The following is a 22,790-nucleotide window of genomic DNA, read 5'->3' on the forward strand; positions in this document are numbered from 1 at the left end:
ATCCAAATAGCTGTGGCAGTTCATGTGTGCTCTTCACAACAGCCATGGCTCTGCTCAGAGTCTGTAGCTTTGCCACGTGTCCTCAGTGGGGCATCCTGGTGGGGCATCAGGTGGATTCTGTCATTGCCTCAGGTGTCTCTCTGCATCCTGGCACCCAAACAACATCTAAGCCTGTGCTGATTCTTCTTTGCTGCTCTTCTTCTCTGGTCCCTCGGAGGGTTTAAGGACAGCAGTCCCCAACTTGAGTGAGGAATGAAAAGAACCATGTTTGTAGGGGGGAAAAAAAATAGCTGTTCCAAGTGTGTGAAAGGGAGGGACTACGAGTGCCCAGAAAAGCTTACAGGTGGGTGAGATCAGTGAATAGCTCACAAATAAATCCTTGAGTGAGAAGTTGTTCTCTGCCCTCTGCACTTGAGCAAATGAGGCACATGTTACCCAAGCTGTCATGTGTCTGCACTGGGACCCTGAAACACTTAATTTTGTCCAGTTAATCAGGAAAGTTCAGTCTTTTCTTTGTCAAAAGAAAGGAAGGGGCATAGGAAAGAAAGGGGAAAGAAACAGGGTCAGTCCTCTTCCCACTTAGTGTCCACACTTAGCAGTGTTCCAAACTGCTGTCTGTTTGGAAATGATTTAACTCGTGGGTGTCAAATACCATGTGTGTTTGAAAGGGCCACACAGACCTCAAGACCTAGATGAGAAAAGAGTTATTTATCTGTGTCACAGCACTGATTTGCTTGTGCCAAAGTCACCAAAAACCAGACGCAAGCCAGTCTGGATATAGGGATTGGATTTGGTGTTTGGGCTTTCCCCAGCTCAGACTCCAGATCCAGCTTTGGAGTCTGCATTAGCACGAATCTCAATGGAGAGCTGCATATTTCTATCCATCTAGATCTCATCACAGTACATGGCTCTCAGCTATTTTGGTGGAGGTGACAGAGGAGACTGGATACATGGACAGAACAGGGCTGGAGAAGTTGGCCAGGGGACAGGGGTTCTTCTTTGGGCTCCAATACTTCACCTCCATCCACTTGGGAGCTGGAGTGCTGTGTCCTGCCAGCACTGGTGGGTCTGCTCCTCTCCTGCACCAGTACCAGGGCATTGCCAGGACACACACTCTGATTCTCTGTAGCTGCTTTTTCATGAGCATTACAGGGAGCAGAATATGTGTGGCAGACTGGTAATTTACTTCTGACAGTCAAGGACCAGCAGCTCTCAAACAGCTTGGGTTGGTATTGTGTGTTTAGGAATAAGCTGATTTTAAAGGGTCTGAAGTCACATTATTTCAGCTATTCTGATTTATATCACTAAGTAAGAGAGCTGAGACTGCTGAAACTTGGTTTCACCATTGACCTGTGTTTGTTTTTTTTTACTGTGCCCCTACCCAGAGGGTACAGGTTTCCTTAGGGTTGTCTCAGCCTCATCAAGTGGTGATGGGTAAGTACAGAGCAGGACCCTGCCATCACCAGCAGTCATCAAACCTGGCCCCAGCGTTTCAGCCCAAATCAAGGCCAGGCTCTGCCCCCTGAATGCACTGAGCCCAGGAGAGGATGAGTGCTCAGTGCCATGGGGAGCCAGCTGCAGATGTGTGTGCTCCAGATGTGCAGTGTGGAGCCTGATGCCTTCCTTGCCTCAGGTGTGGCTTCTTAAGGGCACTTTTGGGAGGTGTTATCTCCTGAAGGATTCCCACTGGGCTTGAAGATCTAAATACAGAGGTGGCTTTTCCAGTGGCTGCCATGCAGCCCCTTTGCAAAAGACACACACCAGTGGCCAGGCAGCCAGCAGCAGTGCCGTGCAGTTCTTCTTAGGACATTTCTTAAGTTTCTTGGAAACCTTTTGGAAAATGGATGTTGCTGAGGAGCAAGCAGAACTGCCTACCAGCGAGGATGAGACTCTCTCAGCTGCTTTTCTGAAGTGACCATTGGTGACCATCGAGTTGAGATAGGTGCTAGGGCTTGTGTCTAGGCTGTCTCCTTACAAAAGGTGGCCTTGAAGATCTGATAGCATTTCTCATGTCTCACTGTCATGATGGGAAACAAGAGCTGTCTCAGGCAATTTTTGCCTGACAGTGACATGATTCCTTTTCATAGCTGCATCCCTCTCAGGCACCAGTCAGTCTCTGTAGCTGCTTCCACCCCTGAGGGTTTATTTACAGCACCAGCTTTTGAAGGTGGTCCATGCTGTGAGAACAGCTCTGAGAAGGGAGATACTGGGTTTCAGGACTGCTCTTTGCTCTTCTCTTTTAATTGCCATCTCTTTCCATAAAATGTTGCAGTTAATAGTTATGGTGATTGGTGTAGCCAATTTGAAAAATAATTACTGCCTGCTTCAAGATTATCTTTCCTTCTAATTAAAATCCCGGACCTCCCATATTAAAGGTGCGCTGTTGACACAGCGTCCCATGTGCACCTAGACAACCTCATTTGAATTTACAGGATTAATTAGGTTTTATTTCCATCCCCAGCTGTTCTCTCCTGCACCAGGAATGTGGCCGCTGTCTCAGCTGGTCAGCAGTGGGAGAGGTAAGAGGGAGATCTTCCTGCATAGCTCCCACACTCCCATCACAAACCTGTCATTAAAAAGTACTCCCTGAACCTCACTGGAGGATTTCACACCTTTGGTGTCCAGGAATTAAATTGCAAATGCTGTGGCATGGCCTGTGTTATGGTTGGGGCACAATCTATTATGTATGTTATCTGGGTGGATGGCCTGGGACAGCCTGGGGGCCATCACTCCCTCCCAAAGCTCCAGCCAGCAGAAGAGAATTTGGGATGCTGTAGGAGCAAGGTTTGTCACCCTACTCATTTCCACAATGTCATGCCTGCAGTAGAGGGAAATACAGATAAAAGAGCCAGGATTCGCATTTTTATTATAAGAAACTGAATTGTCATTGTTCCCTACCCTGATTATTATTGAGTTGGTCTTGAGGCTGTTTGTGTGTGCCGGGTTGGGGAGGGTAATCCTTCTGTGGGCCACTGTTCTGTGTGACCCAGGTCAGCTTTGTCATCATTAATATGCTGGAAACATTGGTGGTCACATGAATGTCACATCCCCTTGTGCAAAGGTCACTTCATCGTGCTGTCGCAGTTGTTGTACATTCATGGAGTTTTTATAGCCTCCCAGCTAAACCCCAGAGTTAATATTTTGGGCAAGTGCAAGGTCACCAGTATCTTTCTCAGCTCCAGCTGGTAAATTGATAAAAGGAGAGTTTTAAGGCTGAAGCAGCTGCAGGACAAACCCAGACAGTTGTCAGATAATATGGCTTGATGGTTCTTCCCAGGTAGTTTCCCTGCTGCACAAGGATCCCCTAATTCACAGAGTTAAATGGCTGTGGTAATCTCCCATTTCTCTCCATGTGCCAGGGGTCTAATGTGCCTACCTGTAAACTCATCAAGGAGGCTGCTTTATGGCAACCTGTGGGCGAAGATTGCTTTGGCACCACAGTGAGCTTTGCTGTGTCCCTGTAGTGCAACCCATATGGCCAGGCAAGCCTGGAGAATACTGATGCTGTGCCTCTGAGATGCTGAGTCTCACCAGTTTTTCCCCAGTTTCTTGCTCTCTTTTCATTCTGGGTGTCGAGGAGACAAGTAAGGCAAGAAGGACCTCCCCAAAGTATTGTAATTTGTTTTTTGCTTAAGCTGGGGTTCTGCTTACTCCAGTAAATCTGTCTATGCCCTTCCTGCAGACTCTGAGGCAGTCACTTTGCTTCCAGTATTTTTTTCACCAGAAAAGTCAATTTTTCTCTTATCTGGCTGAGAACAAGCGAGTACGTTTTGTACCTCGGTGGCTAAATTTTAATGGCCTTTGTGAGAAGCTAATTTGCAGGATTAAGTCTCGGCTCTCCCAAGGGTTCCAACTGTCTGAGTGCCAGACCCTCAGGAGCCTTGCAGAAGGTGTGAATGAGGAGCAAGACCCTTCCCAGGGCTCCACGTGTGACAGCAGGACGCAGCACAGCATCCCAGACCTCTGCATGAGAGCACAGACCTTCCACGTGCTCTGCTCTGCTTCCTCCTGCCCTTTATCCAGAGAGCTGCCAGTCACTCACCTCAGCCCAGGCCCTTGGAAAAACCTGTTTAGAATAATCCAAGGGTTTGAAGGGGTTGTGCCTGCACCATCCCTGCCCACTGCAGGGCAGCACCAGCATCGGACCTGCTGAGAAAGGAGTGCACTCCCAGGGGGGGCATCTTCTACCTCCCCCAAACCTTTTGCTTTCTGACTTCTGCCCTTCTGACTGTTTTTTTCTGATGGAGCAAACCAGAGAAATCACATGCATGGTAAACACTGGGAACACCTTGATGCTACTCTAAGTTTTCTCAGCAGCCCAAAATACAGCTGCTGGCCCCTTTCTGCTCATTCATCCCTGCAGGCTGCCTCCTTCCCCCATTTTTTTTTTTTTTGTTTTTTGTCTTCCCTCTTAAAACCCAGCACACCTTTCAGCAGCAGGGACAGCTGACCTGCATGCTGCTTATTTTATATTGCAACGTGCTGTATTGCATAGCTCTGCCATGGCAGAACGTGATGATGTATTTTTGGTCCAGGAGCACAGCAGCAATCTCTGGGTGCAATGGGAAGGCAGCAGGGTGTTTTAGCTCTTTCAGCCTAGTGATCCTTTATTTGAAAGCAAACATTTTTACAGCCCCGTTGAGTTTATTGTTGGCGTAAAAAAAAAAATAAAAATCTTTATTCATGCATGAAAATCATCAGTGTGTGTGTGTGTGTGTGAGTGCTGCTCCTGAAGTCTACTTGACACGTGGATGGTTTGGTCTGTAGTATTGATCTCCAAGGTTGATTGGAAGATAATTGTGGGCTGAAGTACTGACGACCACCATTGCAAGCAATTTGTTTTTCAGAAAGGATTGCTGAGGCATGAGATGCTTCAATGCCATAGCAACAAGTGTGATGCAACCGCCAGACAGAGAGCAAGGGGATGCTTATTCATGAAGCAATCCCTAGAGAGGCTTTTTCTTGGCATAGAGAACTCTTCTGCTAGTCAGAAGAGTTTTGAATTACCAGTAGGTCTCAATCAGAAGCTGGGGGTGGGAAGGAAAATGTGGAAGACATGAGCTTTGTGTGCAGGGAGAGTAACAGGCTTTGCTCTCCCTTTGCAGGTACTGGCTGACAAACAAGGTGCACATCAAGCGACCCACCACCGGCCTCCTCATGTACACCTTAGCCACTCGCTTCTGCAACCAGATCTATCTCTACGGCTTCTGGCCCTTTCCCTTGGACCAGAACCAGAACCCGGTCAAGTACCACTACTACGACAGCCTGAAGTATGGTTACACCTCGCAGGCCAGCCCACACACCATGCCCTTGGAGTTCAAAGCCTTAAAGACGCTGCACCAGCAGGGAGCCTTGAAGCTGACAGTGGGGGAGTGCGATGGGGCCACGTAGGGTGCTCCCTGGCCACCTTCCTGCACAGCCACGGGAGGAAGGGGAGGGGGATAAAAAGGGATGAGTGGTGCCTGCTGGGGTTGGTTGTCTTTCGTTAACGCGCGGAACAGCGACACAAATTATATATACGTGGTACCTAATATATATTGACCTGAGTATTATAACTGTTTGGTGTTCACCAAGGAAGGGGCAGGAGAAGATGCGGGAGCATCTTAGCAGCGTGAGTGGCCTGGGCAAGACCCTTTGCCACGGGCTTGCTGGGCTAAGCAGGGTGTTCAACCTAGATCCAAAAGGTGGGAAGGTGGCCTTGGTTTTTGAGGGTATGTTAGGTGATGGGTAAACGTTAAGCCGTTTGTCGTGAGTGGTCCAAGGTTGGTAGTTAGTTTGTTTGGCCAAGGATGCTGGTGCTCTGCAGCAAGGCACCTTCTTGGCTCCGTGCTCGTGGCGGGGAGGGGAAGGGGCAGGGAGTGGGGTGGGCAGGGAAGGTTTGTTGGCGGCTCTCACGGCCAAGGGACAGAGCAGGAACTGTCTCCTGCTCAGCAGAGACCAGTACCCAGCAGAGTTGTGTACAAATCCGTCTGAAAAATGGATCACTGGGCTAAGCACAACCTTTGTGGGGAAGTGATGGAGAAGCCTCCTGGCCTGCAGCTTGGTCTTCCAGGAGGTGTTGGTGAGCTGTGCTAAGCTGATCCTGGGCTCGTTTGCTTGGAGGGGAAATGTGAGGGCCTGCAGAGAACTGGCACAGCAGTGTTGAGCTGGGTGGATGGTGAAGAGGATGCTGAGCTTGTTTTTTCTTTTCCTGTCCTAAGGAGGAATTGAGAAAGGAGCAAAGGTGCTAGAATGTGGCAGGAGGGAACTTTGCTGCCTGCAAGCCGGCACTGTTAGTATTAAGTATCTTAATGTCACAGTCAGAGACACCCAACATCTGTCAGGGCTTGTGAAAACCTTAAGTACATCTAGCTCTTAATTCCCAGATGCTATCTGCCTTCTCTTCCCCTCCAAAAATAACTGCTGAAATATTGCTGATAGGCCTGTGACCCAGCCAAGCAGAAAGATTGCAGGACTTCAAGGGACTTTGTCAAGACTAAATAATTTATTTTCAGTCTCTCCACAGAGACCCAGCACACAGTGCTGGATTCCTCAAGTCCTGCTCTCTCCTTTCCTTCAAGTTCCCATTAGCTCTTACTCCAAACAGCTAAACAAGATGGCTTATGAATCAATGGAACACTTATCTTGTCATCAACATCAAAGAAATAATATTATCCCCCCCCTTTTTTTTTCCAGAAAGAACCCAAGGTATAAAGAAGTTTTTAGAAGCACAATTGCTTTTCTCTTAAGTTCTGGTGGGTTTTTGAAGGAAGCAAATAGCTTGATCTGATTAGCCTGGTTCATTTTCTGCATTATTTGTCTCCCAGTTAGCTCTCATTTCCAAAATATGGGTGAGTCTGGGGTTCAGCGAGTGCAGTTTGGGTTTAATTTGTGGGAGAGCAAGCAACAGTTGACAGGCAAACCTCAGACAGGTGTGGTGATGCTTTTGTGGCTGGCTATCATCACCTTTGTGCCGTCTACTGCTGTGGCTTTTAAGTTAAAAAGCATGCTGTTTGGGGCTGAAATCCTTGACACTGTATCTTTAAAGACTGGGTGCTTCAAGTGGTAAAAGGAAATAACCTGCTTTCATGTTTTGGGATGTAGAAGCTACTGTACCTCTAGGAGCCTCCAGCCTGCTAATTAGTGTCAGATGAAGATGCCCAAGATTAAGGTAAAAGCAACAATACAGTGGATAAATGGGGGCTAATCTGCCACTGAGGGAATGTTTCTTTCCAACTCCAGGAAGTTATTTCTTTTATGTTTTGTTTTTTCGTTTTGTTTTGTTGTTGGTTTGGGGTGGTTTTTAAGCTGGCTTTTTAAAAAGTTTTAACTTGGAGTTTATTCGCACAATAAATTTAAAGCTGGCTCTGGAACACAGCTGAAGCTGTTGGGGTTTCCTGAGATAGGAGGAGACAGAGGAAAACTGCAAGATGGGGAATGTCTGCAATCCCAAGGAGCTCCCCACAATTCAGGAGTAGTTGTTAAAGCTGGATAATTCCCTGGTTTGTCCCTGTGGTGGGAACAGACTCGAGATGAAGCCGCAGCTGTTGTGTTGGGGGGCCTGGGCCATGGTACTGACTGCTGTTAGCAAACCTTCTTTTTAAATAAAAATACAAGAAATGGAAAAAATGTGCAAGGGGTTTTATTTTTATGGATTTTGTTTGTTTGTTTTCTTTTCCTTTACTACAAGTGTAAGAAGAAGGGTGAGGCCATGAAGTGCTATGGTAAGTAACTGGGGACACCCCATAACCTTCTTTGGCCGTCAAGGTGGGGGTCAGGCTGGGCTTATTTGCCCATCTGGGGTGGGTGTCAGTGCTCTGCCAAGGGGATATCAGAAGCCACCAGGATGCCCTCATTGTGCCTACAGAGATTATAGAGCTGTTCAACAGCAGCACAATGGGGGTGTGCTGGGGGGTGAAAATGGGATGGGAGGAGAAAGGATTTTTGGTGCCCTTGAAGCAGCTTCTGGGTCAAAGCACAGGAGAGTTATGGGCAAAATTATTCAGGGAAATGAAATTGCCTGTGATGTTTCTGTTCCCGAAATGGATTCTGCTCACCCCAATTTTAAAAATACATTAAACCAAGAATAAGACCCTGCAGCTATTGAAATTAGTGGCTGAGCTCCTGTTTCACCTTGCTGCCATGCAAGGTGGTCCCTGCTGCATTTATATGCATTAAAAAAACCCCAAAAAACCTACCTAGAAATCTCCTCTTGCTTTAGTGGGCTGTGTTAAGTCCTTCAGTCTGGTTGTCTGGATGAGTGGTGTCACTCTCAGGTGGTTCCCAGGGCACATCCAGTGCTGTCCATCATGTGCTGCACTTGTTGGGAAGCTGAAGACAGGGCTGGAAACAGGCTGGATCATCTCTGCTTCCAGCATGTAGCTGGGACATGGTTACCACCAACCAAGACCCTACATCTCCTCAAGCTGCTCAGTGGGTTCATCTGCCCCCCCAGAAAGTGACATTGTGGTAGGTGGATGCTTTTGGGGCTGTTTTGGGGCAGCTGCCATGAGGACCTGCCAGGCCCCACCAGGGTGCTGCTTAATGAATTTCTTCATGTGTCATTAAGGCTCTCCTGTCATCAAGAGTGAAATAAAAAAAATTTTAAAAAAAAGGGCACTGGTTGTGCTCTTCAGGTGGAGGTGCAGATGCAGGTGTTGCTCTGGGAATGTACTGAGCTGCCTTGAACTACAACAGCAGCTCCCTTCAGTCTTCATCCCATTGCTCCTTTCAGCCCAAAGTGGTGATGCTGGTGGCTCTGGGATGAGGAGCTGCCTCTCATGTGTTAAACATTTGTGCCTAGGGGTTAGGCTAAATAGTAGGAAGAATTTCTTTGCTGGAAAGGGCTGCCCAGGGAGGTGATGGAGTCACCATCTCTGGAAGTATTAAAAAAAAAAAAAAAAGACGTGTAGATGTGGCACTTCAGGTCTAGTGGGCATGGTGGGTGTTTTTCTGGGTTGCTGGTTGGACCCAGTGATCTTAGAGGTCTTTTCCAACTGTGAGAATTCTGTGATTCTGTGACAAAAAAGACCTTTGGATGTTAAGTAACTTTGTGACTTTGTGAAATAAAGGTAAACCTAAGTCTCCATCCACCTCAGGCCAGAGTTTGAGGCTGTTTTCCTCAGTGTGTGTCTTTGGGACAAGTGCTGGGTGCTTTTGGGCAAGCACAACATCCTTCCCCTCGTTTTTGTGCCTTTGCTGCCTTTTCCCTTTGCAGCAGCTTGGAGATGAGGGGCTGTTCTTGCCTGCTCAGCTATGGAGCAGTCAGAAGCACAGCTGCCTGGATGGTTTTTCTTCTCAATCATGGCTTGCTTGGTTACATCCCAGCCATCAGATGTGCCATACACTCCATGTGACCCCAGCCTGGCTGTGGGACCCCCCCTGTGCCTTCCCAGGCTGCCCAGCATCATGGGGAGGACACACTCCCTCCTATTTTCCTCTCCCCTCCATTCCTCCAGTGATTTTGAGTCCTTGTTGAGCATAAGCTGGAGGAGCAAACCTGTCATTATGGGCTTGTCCAGGCTGAATGAGGCTCCTGCAGGCAAGAAGTTGAATTCATCTCTCGCCGTGCTGGCTGCTCTGTGCATGTGCTGCAGAGCCATGCAGAGGAGAAAAGGGATGGCACAGCACTTTTGCACTTCTATAGAAGTATTTCTTTATATCCAGTGATATGGCCGTTGCTCTCTTGGGAGACATCTTGCACTGACATGGAGGGCAACTCCTCTGGCCAAGCTGCAGAGTCCACACACTCCCTGCTGCCAAGATACTTCGTAATTAACACCAGCTCTGCCTTATTTAAAGGTGACTTGGGTGATTTGCAGCAGCTCCTCTGAACTGCAGCACAAGACTCTATCTGCCTCCCAGCCCAGCTGGCAGAAGGCACAATGTCCCTCCCAGCCACTGAAGGAGAGGGATGGAGGAGGGACCATCACCTTCCTTTGGATGCTTCATCAGCCAGGGCTTAGGGCAGGGTCAATGACCAATCCTCTGCTTCAGTTGCAGCCCAGATAATTAGTGAACAGAGTGCAAGTAGCCATTGTGAATCAAATTACAGGGTTTTAAAAGATTTTTCAAGCTGCTTGAGTTGTTTTGTTGGTTTTTTTTTTAATTGCTAATTAAAAATTGGAATTTTTAAAATTTCTGACACAAGTGTTGCAAACCAGAAAGACACAATATTTTGTTTTGAAGGTGTGATGAAAATTGTTTTCATTTTTACATTCCATTTGGGTTACTGCTTTAGTGCTTGGGAATAGCACTAAACACTGTGGACCTCAGTTAGTCTCACTTAAAAGACATAAATGGTTTCAGTTGATGCAAAAATGAAATAATTTTTCATGTGCAAAATATTCTCAAAAAATATTGTACCATCTGCAGATCTTCACATATAAATGCTATTTTTTTACCACCCCTCCTTTTTAAAATATAAACTATGCTATTTCATGCTAGAAAATCTTGAAACTATGGAAATTAAAGCTTCAAGCTTTGAGATGCCAACATGAGATGACAGGGAAGTAGTTTCCTCCAGGGTGCCTCTCAACATCACGAGGTGACACCAAGAGCATAACCATGGTTTCAAGTGTAATGCTTCAGTATACTACACTCCTTTTTTTTTTTTTTTTTTTTAGCTTTTTCATTGCTTTGATTGTTTTCCTTATTACATTTCTCACATTTATGAGTGGTTTATTAACGTACATTTTCACCTTGAAATTTTACTCCATTGACCTTGGCACCAGACAGCAGAATTTCACTTTGGGGTCTGCCTTTTGACCACATCAGACTCTTTCTACCTCTCCTTTTCTTCATCTCTACTTCATCTTACTTTTCCCCATGAAAATAACCAAGCAACCATGAGCTGGCAGTCCTCTTCTGACTCCAGCACCATCATGAGATGGGTCATATCCTCACTGTGGATACCACAGCACTCCCTGCTTAAGCTCTAGGTTGGAGAGGCCACCACCAGCAAGGAATGGACTGAATGCTCTAACCCCCCAGACAGTTGTGTGTCACTTGTGTCTGCAAAGAAAAGCTTTAACCAGAGCTCTAAATGATCACAGAATCACAGAATCAGCCAGTTTGGAAAGCACCTCAGATCATCAACTCCAACCCTTGATCCACAACCACCCTGGTTCCCAGACCATGGCACTGAGTGCCACATCAGTCTCTTCTTAAAAACCTCCAGGGATAGAGAATCCAGCACCTCCCTGGGCAGCCCATTCCAATGCCTGATCACCCTCTCTGTAAAGAATTTCTTCCCAATATCCAACCTAAACTTCCTCTGGCAGAGCTTAAGTCCATGCCCTCTTGCCTTACTGGTTGCTGCCTGGGGGAAGAGACCGACATCCCCCTGGCTACAACCTCCTTTTAGGTAGTTGTAGAGAGTGATGAGGGCTCCCCTGAGCCTCCTCTTCTCCAAACTAAACAACCCTGATAACCAGACAAATCATCACTTTCCCCAGAGAATGGATTTCTCTCCCAGAAGTAGCTACATCAAGCTACATTCAGCAACGAGCTCTTTTTCCAGCCAGGAATAACTCCTGTTCAGCTCCATCAAGCCTGGCCTGATGCACAAGTGAGGTTGTCACATGCCAATTACATTCACAATGCAGCTGAAGACAGACTCATTCAGCTGCTTAACATCATCCCCCAAACAAATCTATGAGCACTTCCACAAGAATCAGAGTCAACACCCTCCAGCCCTCCCCACCCTGGTGCTCTCAGGACCTTGTGCATGAGCTGAGGATAAACACAGAGTAACAGCATGGATGGGAATAGCTCAGCTGGCATAGGAATCCTCAGCAACCAGACAGCAGCCTGTATCTCCAGCCTCCTAAAACAGGGCAGGAGGAGGACCTTCACCCCAGCCCTGACCACCCCAGGGAGATGCCATCTGACAGGAGGTATCAGCCTCCTTTGAGGCTGACTCAGGCTGGCACTGAATTTGCTGCTTACGAGCTCAAAACAGGAGCAAGCTCTATCAGTTGCATTCTATTGATGAGAAAAACATCGAGTTTGAGCAAGGATTAGGCACCAGGACAAACAGTGCTCTTGAATGCCAAAAAGCAGCTGGGGAAGCTGTATCTCCTCCCCAGTATGGCCAGAACAAACCTGCTGGTGCTGGCAGAGTAGTGCAGCCAGCAATAGAAGTTAAGTCTCTCTATGTGGAAATCGAGGCAGGACATCTGACACTAATCCTGTGCCTCCAGCAAACAAAACCTCCCGGGCATTGTGAAATACCCCCAGCTATTTTCTGGTTTGGTTGCCTGGAGAAATTCTTCCAGCGAGGGCTGATGGAGCACTCTGTGTTCCTGTGTGACCCAGGCAGCAAAGGTTAAACCATATTATAGGACTGTAATGTTGGTTTTTTGTTTTTTTTTTTAACTGGCACTCTGGGAAGCCTGACATGCTGCTTTCTAGAAAATGTTGCAATTTAGGCTTCAGCAGGAACCACAGAGCAAGGAAAATATTATACTTGGACCATCAGTCTTGTAGAGTCTTGCTGCACAAGTTCCAGCTGAACTTGCTTAACTCAGCTTGTGTCTGAAAATTACTTTGGATTTGAGATTGCTTGCAAGAGAAGAGGCATGCTCTATTCCTGGACTGCATATTAGTGTTCCATATGGGTGCAGAGCCAAAGCATATGGACCTCCATCTGCTAGGCAGGCCTGGCCTGGCCCCATGGATGGTTTATAATGTGCGTAGATTCATCCAGATTTGGGATTCCTCCAAAGGAAGGGATGAGCCAATGACTCAAATATTGTGTAAAGCCATCGAAACTAATGGCACTAAACAACAGTCATTTGTCTCCTGTTTGATTTTGCTTGCTGTAAAATAATGAATTAGTTATGGTTGTGGGTGGATGTTGTGTTGTGGATGGAAGCTTTGAAGGAAACATGGTTAAAAGACAAGAAAACAAAAAACATCCTAGTTATTCTGTATCAGCTTACTGCAATGTATGACTCCCCAGAAAGTAAGCTGTGTCCTTCAACTTCAATAACATGGCATTTATGCTCCATCTGTGATCAGATTTAAAGAGGTTTTCAAGCATGATTCATAAAACTTTCAATGGCAAATTCTAAGAAGCTGGAGAAAGAACTCTTCAAGTCCTTCCATAACTAAGACAACTCTAACAAAAGTGAATTGTGCTCTATATTAACCACAAGCCCTGGACTTGGATATTTTCTTATATTTAAAACAACTAATGAGCCCCAAAAGACTCCAGATCTTAGCATGAAATGCTGTCCCTTGCACTGAGATGCCAGTGTCTGGTGGGACAGTCCTGGCCATGCAAGAGGCAGCTTCCACCCAGCCCAGCAGCACCACGACTTCATCCCTGCCTTCAGAAGGTCACATCTCTGTTTTCTGAGGATGGATCCTGGCAGCTCAATTTCAAGCTCCACGCCAGAAAAATTTCTGATGAATTTTTCTGCAGAATTGTGTGGGACACATGATTAAAGCTGTGGGATGACCGCCAAGGAGATGTACTATTGTGTCAGCCCCTGGGAGAGTTCATAGCAGAAAAAACCCTCTCTCCACTAAAAGAATTAATTACCATGCATGTTAGCTCTGTGGTTTGGGGAAATTACTGTGGCCTGATTTCCTTCAGTGCTTTTATTCCTGGCTGGAGACCAGGGGAGTTGTTGAGGTTGCTGACTTAAGACACCGTAACAAATGCCCAGAAATGACTGAGCAGGCATTATGATTTGTAACCTGTGTGTCTCACCTGCCTCCAGTACAGGCTTCACAGCATCTTTTCTCTGTATTTTAGGGAAGGGGCAGATTTATAAACCCACCAGCCTGTTCCTGAGCTTTCTAGGAGAGGCCGAGGGGGGGAGAGAAATTTCTTGTCCAAAAACCATCCAAGAAGCCAGGCAGCTCGGCACGTCCTGTGGTTTATTTTTGGAAGAAGTCATTTTGGTAATTGCATGTGTTAAATGAAATGCAATTAGGGGTGGAGAGAAGGTGCTACATGCCTGTTGGAATAGGAGGCAATTCCTAGCCAATTCCTGCTAAAATTGTGGACCCCTGAGTGTGCTGCAGGGCAGAGGGGGCAGCGAGGACCTCTCTGGGTCCCGTAAGTCATGCCTGGTTATTTATGAGTATTTAATGGGAAACAGGGTATGGAAACACATCTGTGGTGTGTCTTTTATGGTCTTCCCAAGGTTTTAATTAAAGGAGCAATAAAAGCACGACTACAGGAAAGCAGGATGTTTTCAAAATCACCCACTATAAATCGTTTTGTTGATGGGGAAAGACAATCAGAGAAGAACTGTTGTTGTAAAAATGTGCAGGAGTGGAGAAACAAACCCCCTGGGAAAAGTTTTCCTCTTAGGAAGCACGTGCTGCACAATAAAGACAATAAAGTGCAGGGGGACTTCTGTGCCACCACGGGGATCTGCCCAGTGGCTATGTCCCCACTGCCTGTATCTGGCTGCCAAGACCACAGCATATGCCAGGAGGTAGGATGTAGAGAATGTTGGCATTTGGGCTGGGATGATCCTTGGGCAGAGCAGTTCAGCTGTTATTTCCAAGGCCACAGTGAGTTTTGTGCTAGGTCACAGGCGTCCCAAAATCAGTTTTTGTGGCACCTGCTGCCTCTGACAGAGGCCACAGGATGGGAGGGGGTTAATGAGGGCAGGAGAGGTCAGTGCAGGGCTGGCAGGAATTGTCTCTGCCGGTTTTAAGGGGTTACAGGAGTTTGAGGTGGCTCGTGGTGTTGGAAGCAATCAGGGGTGTCCTGCCTGCTGCTGTGGATGCCCAATCCAGATGGAACACCTCTACAAGCCAGACCCCTTCCTCATGCCCTTGTGTGTTCACATTTCTCACTGGAGAAGGGAATCCTGAACCAGCCACCTCAACACTCCCATGGTCCTTTCTCCATCACTCCCATCACCTCTCTCCCCTTGGATATTAATTTTCTTTTTTTCAAGAAAAGAACTGCCTATGCCCCAAAATGGTCCTTGTTGCTCCTGCAGAAGCATCCTGGGTGGGTTTTCTCTCTGCCTTCAAGGTGAGTCCCATGAACAAGCCATAACTCCAAGCAGCCCCTGAGGACCAAGGTTCCCTGAGACTGTAGTCCAGATGGAGATTAGCTTCTAAAATTTAACGAGGATCTCTGTGAAAAGAGAGTCCCATGGATAAAACAACAACCTGAAAAAAGCAGCCCATAGGATACCCATCCAATTAGGGCTTCCAACTGATCCTCATTAGGCATCCACTCCTGACATTTGACAGTACAGTTTAGATGAGAGCAGTGAAAAATCCCCTTGAAAAGGCAGATTGACATTTTGGAGAAGGGTTTTCTTAGTAATACTGATGGCTTTAAAGCCCCAGCTTCTATCCTAACACATAGGAGGAGAACCAAAAACAAAACGAAAATGAAAAAGAGAAATGAAAAAGGGAAAAACCACACCAGAAACCTTGGGCTTGTCAAAGGGGTGAGGAACAGCCAGGCTGGCTGGTGAGAAAACTCCCAGTGACCAAACTCCTGGCTGCACTGAATCCTGGTAGCCTCTGGCCTTGACTCTCCATGCACAGGGTCCTCAAAAGGGAATATTTAATAAGATACAGAAGCTGGTTTGGGGGGTTTTTTTGGTGTGGTGTTTTTGGTTTTCTTTTTGGCTGAGCTGAATATGAAATCACCATGGCAACCTTTCTTCTGAGGTGATCCAAGTCAGGTAGCAACAGCAGAGATGAGTTAAAGGTCACCCCTGCAGAGGAAGATGGGCACTGATGAAGCACTTTAACAAGTCTCAGGGGAGGTGGCATTTAAAAGCCACCCAAAGGGCTCAACTGGATCTACAAAGGAGGAGAAATCCAAGAGCAGCAGTGATCTGGAAGAAGCCAGCAGTGTGTCCCAGATGGTCAGCACTCTCCAGAGCTCATTCCCATGAGGACACAGGGAGCCAAGTGCTGTGGGTCCAGCCCCAGATCTCCAGGACCTGAAGCAGCTGGGTAGGAACTGAGGAAAAACTTTGGAGGTGAATGCTGCTCCTCCAGAGGGAAAGCAGCAAGAAATGAGACCTTGTGCTAGGGAGATATAGGGTGTGGGGGGGGGATAATTTCAAAAAAACATCTAAGACTAATTGCAAACTGATTTTCACCAGGAGTTATACTTCCAAATGCCTGAGGTGCTTTGAGAAATATCCACTCTCACCTCAGACGAAGGGCTCAATGCAATTTATGATGATGAGCCAATGCAATTATCCTCCCTCTACAGATAAGGAAAACAGAGCCATGGAAGGTTTTACTGTCATCTCCATAGTTAAAGCCAGGAACCTGAAGTCACAGCTTAGTTTTCAGTGAAGGTGAGTGCCCTGTATTTCTGCAAACCACACAGCCAAGTGCCTGCCACACTAGAGGCAGGGCGGCTTGGTCCACCACCCATCAGGCAGCAAGGTAGTGGCAGTGCCAGAGGCAAAACTGCAGGTTTCCTGGTTCCTGGACCTCTGGTCTTCTCCTTTGGTTGTGCAGCCACCAAAACATCCTGTCCAGGTGACAGCCACCAGACCACAGCACGTGGCAGAGGCATCCTGGATGTGCAGCAGATTTGGGGATGCTCAGCTCCCCCCTGGCTGGGAGCAGCTGAGTCCCTGTAACTCCAGGGAGGGGTGGAAGGACTGGGGAAACACTTGTGAAAGACTCGGGATGCTTCTTTCTCTCCTGGGAAGGAAGTACAAGCTCTGGAGCTGATAACTCCATAGTTCAGTCTTTCTCCTACATCAGAACAGTTTTTTGGGGTAATACCTGTGGGAATTTTTCTGCATGCCATCTATTTTAAATTTTGTTATGTTTCTCTGGTTCTCAGGGTCTTTTTTCAAGCTTTTTCCCTGTGAAGCATGAGGGCCAGAAACTTGCAGCTTTTGCTGTATTATTGAAAGCTGAGAATCTCAAATAATCTCAGGCCCAAGAGCTGGGACTTCAGAAACACCACATGTCTTGTGGCTGGTGAAAATGTTGTGTGAGCTCCTTGCACTCTGCAGGGTGTGCATTCCTTCTTCCCCATCCCTGCAGGGCTCAGCTTTTACCTGGAGCTCACATCACATTCTCATCCATAACTTTGTTCTCTTCCATGCCTGCGGGTCCTGGGTCAGGGTCTCCACTGCTGCAAATCAAGTAGGAAAAAAACCTCAGGGTAAGCCCAGTGACTGGAGGAGAAACAAGTCCAGGAGAAATTAGGGACTTGGTCTCACTGATTTACTGCTGGTAGAGGAGACTTTGAGAGCCAGAGTCCCTACCAGCATTTTTAAGAAAGTTCCAAATGGAACCTCCCACCACCCCCAGCCCTGCTCCCTCTAAGCCCCCTTCTTTACAGTGCACATCTCAAAGCCCTGCACATGTTTTCCTGGTGGATTTGTCCCTCCCAGCGTGTACCTCCTTCCAGCAAAAACATCTCCCTAGCTCTATTTTGGAAGGAGGAGATAAAGAAAAGGTGGGTCTGAAATGAAATCCAAACACAGGGCACTGGAGAGGCAGTGGTTTGCAGAACACCTGGAGGCTGCAACCTCTCCAGCCCCCAGGAGTTTCTTGGTTCTTGCCAAGATTTCTGCTTCTCAAACCAAAGCCATGTGCTCTCTGCTGGCCCCAGCCCTTCTGGCTGGAAATCCCTCTGAACACAGCCTTACACAACTGTCCTCTTTTCAGCTGGAGGGACAAAATAAACCATTCTGCTCTGCTTGGGAGAAGGCTCAGTCTGCACCTTCCTCAGTCATTAGAAGCTGGAGTTGCCATTGGAGGGGTGGAATGAGCTGCTCTAATTTGAGCTAATGACTGGGAAACTCATTGCTGATTGCAGGCCACTGCCAGGCTCCTGGCTGCCGGCCTGCAACCACAAAAAAAAAAAAAAAAAAAATACCACCCCAAAAACCAATTTCCCACATCCCCTCCCCAAAAAAACCCCTAGTAGGATAATATTTCATAGCACTGCCAAAAAAGGATTTCGGCCATTTATTTTGACAGCTGTAGTTTTAATTATTTATGATAAGATTTTACAATGTGCTGGTAAATGGACTACAAGGCATTTCATAAAAAAAGAATGAAGTCTTGCAGTGGGCTTGTCTCTGGGCTGTAATAAACCAGGAGGGAGAAATGGGGAAAGGCTGTACAAACGGACCCAGCCTGGCCATCTTTTACAGTCCACAGAGAATAACTGTTTCCTTTTGGACACCTCAATGGTTATCATAAAGCTGAGCATGTGGGCTGTCCAAAACTTCGAGGCAGGACACAAATATGCTCTGGTTTTCAGAGCACAGATTTGTTGCAGGAGGGAGTGGACCTGTCAGCAGGAAACTCTGTGCTCCATCCCTCTAAAGCTTTAATTCCACCCTACCCACCAGGCAGAAGAAGAGCATTCCCACTGAGGTGTGTCAGCATTTGCTTTCTTGGAGAGTGAAGAAAAAAAGCTCCAATTTTCCCCAGAAAAGAAAGCTACCCAAATGCACACACAGAGTGATTTAGAAAGACTTAAAAAGCATTCAGCCTGTCTGACATTCACCACTGGTGCTGAAATGTTGCATCACAGTATGGACATCAAGTGCCCGATGCTCCTCTTCTACCTGTGCCACTTAACTGTGGGTCTGTGTTTCGTGCCTGAAATTTGCAGGTTGGATCATCTTGATGTGACTTGGTTTCTCTCAGTCGAGAGAACATCTGTACAGAACATCTGTAAAAATCCTGTTGTTCCCATGGAAAATCTCCAGCACATAGAAAATGGAAATTTGACCAGAAGTATATTTAATAGGAATTTTTTTCCTGGTTCTACCAGGCAGCCCTTCAAAAATGTGTGAACTCGAGGAGACAATTTAGCATCTCTGCTGCAGCTCTTCATTTTCTAAAGGAGAAAAACAGGAGCCCACCTTGTTAAAGCTGTCTCATGGAGATAGATTGCTGGAGAACATTAAATAAAAGCTTACTGTTACTGTTATATGAGGGAGCATTTAAGGTCTTGCCATTCTCTTGTGAGGCTGAGTTTGCACCATAACTGGTGCTTGATTAATCTGTGCTCATCACAAAGGTTGTCCCAGAGATGCTGCTATCATTGCTCTGGTGTTAGTCTGAGGGGACCCGTTGCTCCAGAGATGATTTTAAAGGGGAGCATGAAATGAGCTGAGACTTAACACCTGCACACCAAGAAAAGATAGAGGTAAAAAATAAATCAGCATCTCAGGCTTGGGGGTGAGGCTAATGATCCTCAGGTTTTGTTTGCTTGAGTGTGTTTTTAACACAGCAACCAGGCTAGATCTTGCCCCTGTTAAAAATTAAAGCAAGTTGGTATGTCTGAAGCTTTGAGACAGGATTCAGGAGAGATTCAGTGCCTTCTGGCATGATTTTTCTTGTATGATAACCCTTGTGTTTTCTTGTATGAGATATCCCTTTGCATTGAGGCATGGCTGGGCCATACCCACCCTCTATAGACAGCATCTGTGCTCCAAATTTGAGTAACTGGCTAAGCCATCCCTGACCAGTCTGGGCCCATCTCCCACGGCTTCCATCTTCTGTGGTCATTGGCAGCAGTTTCAAGTCCCACCAGGTCATTCCCAGCATCATACTGGGTTGATACAAGTGACTGCAAACTGGGCAGGGCAGGGGAGAGATGGAGCTGCACTCATCAGAGGGTTTTGGAAAGAGGATTAGCAACTGTGGGGGAAAGATTATTGCCACTAACCAAGGCAGAAGGGAGGCAAGAGGAGAATTCACTGTTCAGTATTTTGACAAAAGCCACAGGGTCCAGATTTGTAGTGAAATTCTCTAAATAATTCCATGCTGAGGCTTTAAAACACAAGGTTAAATGTTTATTATACTAATAGTTCTTCAGTTAGCAACAAGACAGATGAATAGGGTGTCAACACTTGAGTCCCTGCTGAGGTTCTGGCAATTGCAAATGAAAAAATTAAAAACAAACCCCAAACCAATGGGACTATACAGGTTCCAAGGAGGTAGCTGCACATAGGTTGCTGGGGACTTAAGAGGGGCTGCTAATTGCCCAGATCTGCCAAGAAACTCGTTGTATTCTGGCTCTTGACCTCCACACAGCCTGAAATCCAGCAGGCTCTGACTCTCCAATATCAAACACACCCTCAGGAGGATGTGTTTGGAGCAGGCATGGCAGCTCCAGCTCTCCTGTAAGGTGTGAGCCTGCCCCACTGAGCTGAGAGTGGCTCTGCAGGTGACCCTGATCCTCTCCTGAGCTTCATGCTTCTGCAAAGGGTATTTTGGCTTTTTTTTTCCTGCAGCTCCAGCTCCTCAATCTGAGTCCATGCTCAGTTTTCATTTTCAAACCCCTGACTAGAAGAGCTTGCAGATGGCAAGATGCACAGAGAAGTGTGCAAACAGGTGTCTCCTGGGACACTCAAATTCATTAAGAGACAACCCTGTATAAACCAAAATGAAGCACCAATGAATAAACAAATAAGCTTAATTTTTGATCTTTTCAAATCCTTTCAAGACAATGTTTTGGCCTCTGGGTGCTTGAGAGCCTGTGATGGGGCAGGAGCATCAGCAGTACAGGGCCTGGAGACAAGAGGTGAAAGGAGACTGGTATCTACTGCTCCCTGGAGAGAGATATTTGTTCATTTCTAAAAAAAAAAACAGATTGACCTAGGGTTTTAACTTTTTTGACTTTAACTTTCTTCCCTTCTCTCCTTTTCTCCCCATCAACAGCTTTCTGAGGCTGCCCAGGGAGAGCCATATTTGTCACTGATTTCATCAGGAAAGAGGTCAGGCACCTCAGTTTGATTTCAGCCCAGCACACACTGGTACTTCAGTACCAGCACACTGGTGCTGGTACAGCACCAGTCCCAGCACCAAGGGTCCAGCTCCAAGCAGTGCAGCCTCCCAGAGCCCTCCCAGCAGCCACATCCCACCCCAGCTTTCATCAGATCTTGTTTCTGTTCAGCTCTCACTGTGTATGAATGTAGGTCACTGCAAAGACCCTGTCTCAGCAAACTGTGAAATCTCAGCTTAGCCTCTTGTCTGACGTGCAAGAGGATTTTCTCACCTCCTATTGCCCTGGGCTGCTGCTGCTGCATTGAATTCTTCCTTCTCAGTGAGTCTGTGCCTCCCAGCAACCAACAGGAAAACTCATCACAGCAAACTTGGTAAATACCCTCCTGGCCATGGAAACACTGCAGGCTGCAGACCTCTTTGGGAAGAAAAGGAGGTTGAGTTGTGACACACTCCAGCATCTCACGTGAACATCTTTCCTGCAACCACCTGCCCACAATCCCCAGTGCCATTAAAAGGTCTCTTTAACTTGTCTCTGCCTTCTGTGCACTGGAGTGAGGAAAAAAAAAATCAATGTGTCTTGTACACAGCAGGGATCGATAGTTTTGTGAGCAGTGGGATAGCTCCATGTTTGTGCTGGGGGTAGCAGGAGCAGTATCTGTCCTTCTGGCTCTTTATTGCTGGGGTAGGAAAGACAAAAAAGCAGAACAATGCCTCCATGTCTTGAGAATGAAACAAGGGCTCATCAGCTGGGACATGAAATCCACCTCTACGGCTGTCTCAGTGGCACCACAGCTGAACTGGCTGTGATTTTGGCAGGAACTCTTCCTCCTTCTCCCACTCAGGGTCTGTATATGCTTTACTGAAGCTTAATGCAAGCTGAATGGCACCAAGGTGTGAAACCCCCAGGGAGCTCTGAGGTGCCACACTGCATTTCCAAACACCCCACTGACAAACAGCAGCCAGTGGGATGTGATGGAGAGGTAGATGGAGCCATCAAATGAGGTGATTTAATGTTTTGGCCATGTTAAAGTACAGCAGCAGGATCTGAACTCCCCTCCACAATAGCCAAGGTGGCAGAAATGGATTCTTGCCCAGCTCTTCAAGCCATGTTGTGTTTATGCACCTTCCTACCTCCATCCCAACAAAAATTCCAAGCCCACAGGACACGATTTGCTCTGTGCTATATTAAGGTAGCTCCTTAAAAGGGCTCTTGCTCTCTGACCTAGCAGCTCATGCATTTTTGAGAGGGCCTAACATATGGGGTGCAAAAGCTCAGGGCTGCAGTACCACAACCCCTGACTAAGTAACCCTTAAATAACTTGGGGTTTATATTTTTTATATTATTTGTATTATTTGTATTATTTGTATTTGTGTTCTGCATGCAGATCTCTGTTTGCACACATTTGTATCAGGACTTAATAGGCTTTGCTGAAGCATTTCCAGGCTCTGCAGAAAAACAAAATGTCCAAGGAAGAAGGAAGCCTAAGATGTTGGCCTCCTAATGTCCTTCCTCAGATTTCAGCTTTTTAGACAACACATCAAAAAAAGGAACATAATGAAGCTGCTATTATTACTAATGCCTTTCACAGTATTCAAGTTGCAGGGAACAATTAAACAGCAGAAATGACAAGCTGCCACACTTGGGGATGCTGCCAAACTGCATCTCCATTCACCTTCTCTCCTCTACTGTTCTCAGTACTACTGCTCCCATCAGAAGGCAGGGCACCTGCTCTGCTTCCTCTGAAATTCAAATCAAAGAAAACACCAAACGCTCCAAGTCTCTTTCAGAAAAATACAATAAAATGAATGCAGAAAACGTCACCTTTCCCAGGCTTTTTTTTTGCCTGTAGCAGCAGCAGCCCCTTGATGCCTCCAGTGCAGGGCAAGTTGCACAGCAGCTCTCCCTGATGGGAGGAGACCAGCCTTGCTCCTGGCTGTCTCTTCTGCTGCTGAAGAGCCCAGCAGGTTGCCTCAGTTCTCTGGCCAAGCTTTTATGAGCCAGACTCATTAATCACCTCTCTCATACCAAGAGAGACCCTGCTACTCCCTTCTGACTTGCCAGCTCTGGATTGAAAAGAGGTGGGTGCAGC

At 46.9% G+C, this 22,790-nt stretch overlaps 1 protein-coding gene across 2 annotated transcripts in view; it reads left to right on the forward strand.

The window, feature by feature from the left end:
• Window positions 1–5,547, forward strand: part of ST8SIA2 (ST8 alpha-N-acetyl-neuraminide alpha-2,8-sialyltransferase 2) — a 30,495-nt gene extending 24,948 nt beyond the window's left edge. For both annotated transcript variants that reach the window (XM_008495765.2, XM_030456932.1), the window contains one exon: window positions 5,106–5,547. In XM_008495765.2, coding sequence (XP_008493987.2) covers window positions 5,106–5,391 — 286 coding nt within the window. In that variant the 3' untranslated portion in view covers window positions 5,392–5,547. The remainder of the gene's footprint in view (window positions 1–5,105) is intronic.
• The last annotated feature ends 17,243 nt before the right edge of the window (window positions 5,548–22,790 follow it).

Source organism: Calypte anna, chromosome 10 (genome assembly GCF_003957555.1).
Source record: "Calypte anna isolate BGI_N300 chromosome 10, bCalAnn1_v1.p, whole genome shotgun sequence".
NCBI lineage: Eukaryota > Metazoa > Chordata > Aves > Apodiformes > Trochilidae > Calypte > Calypte anna.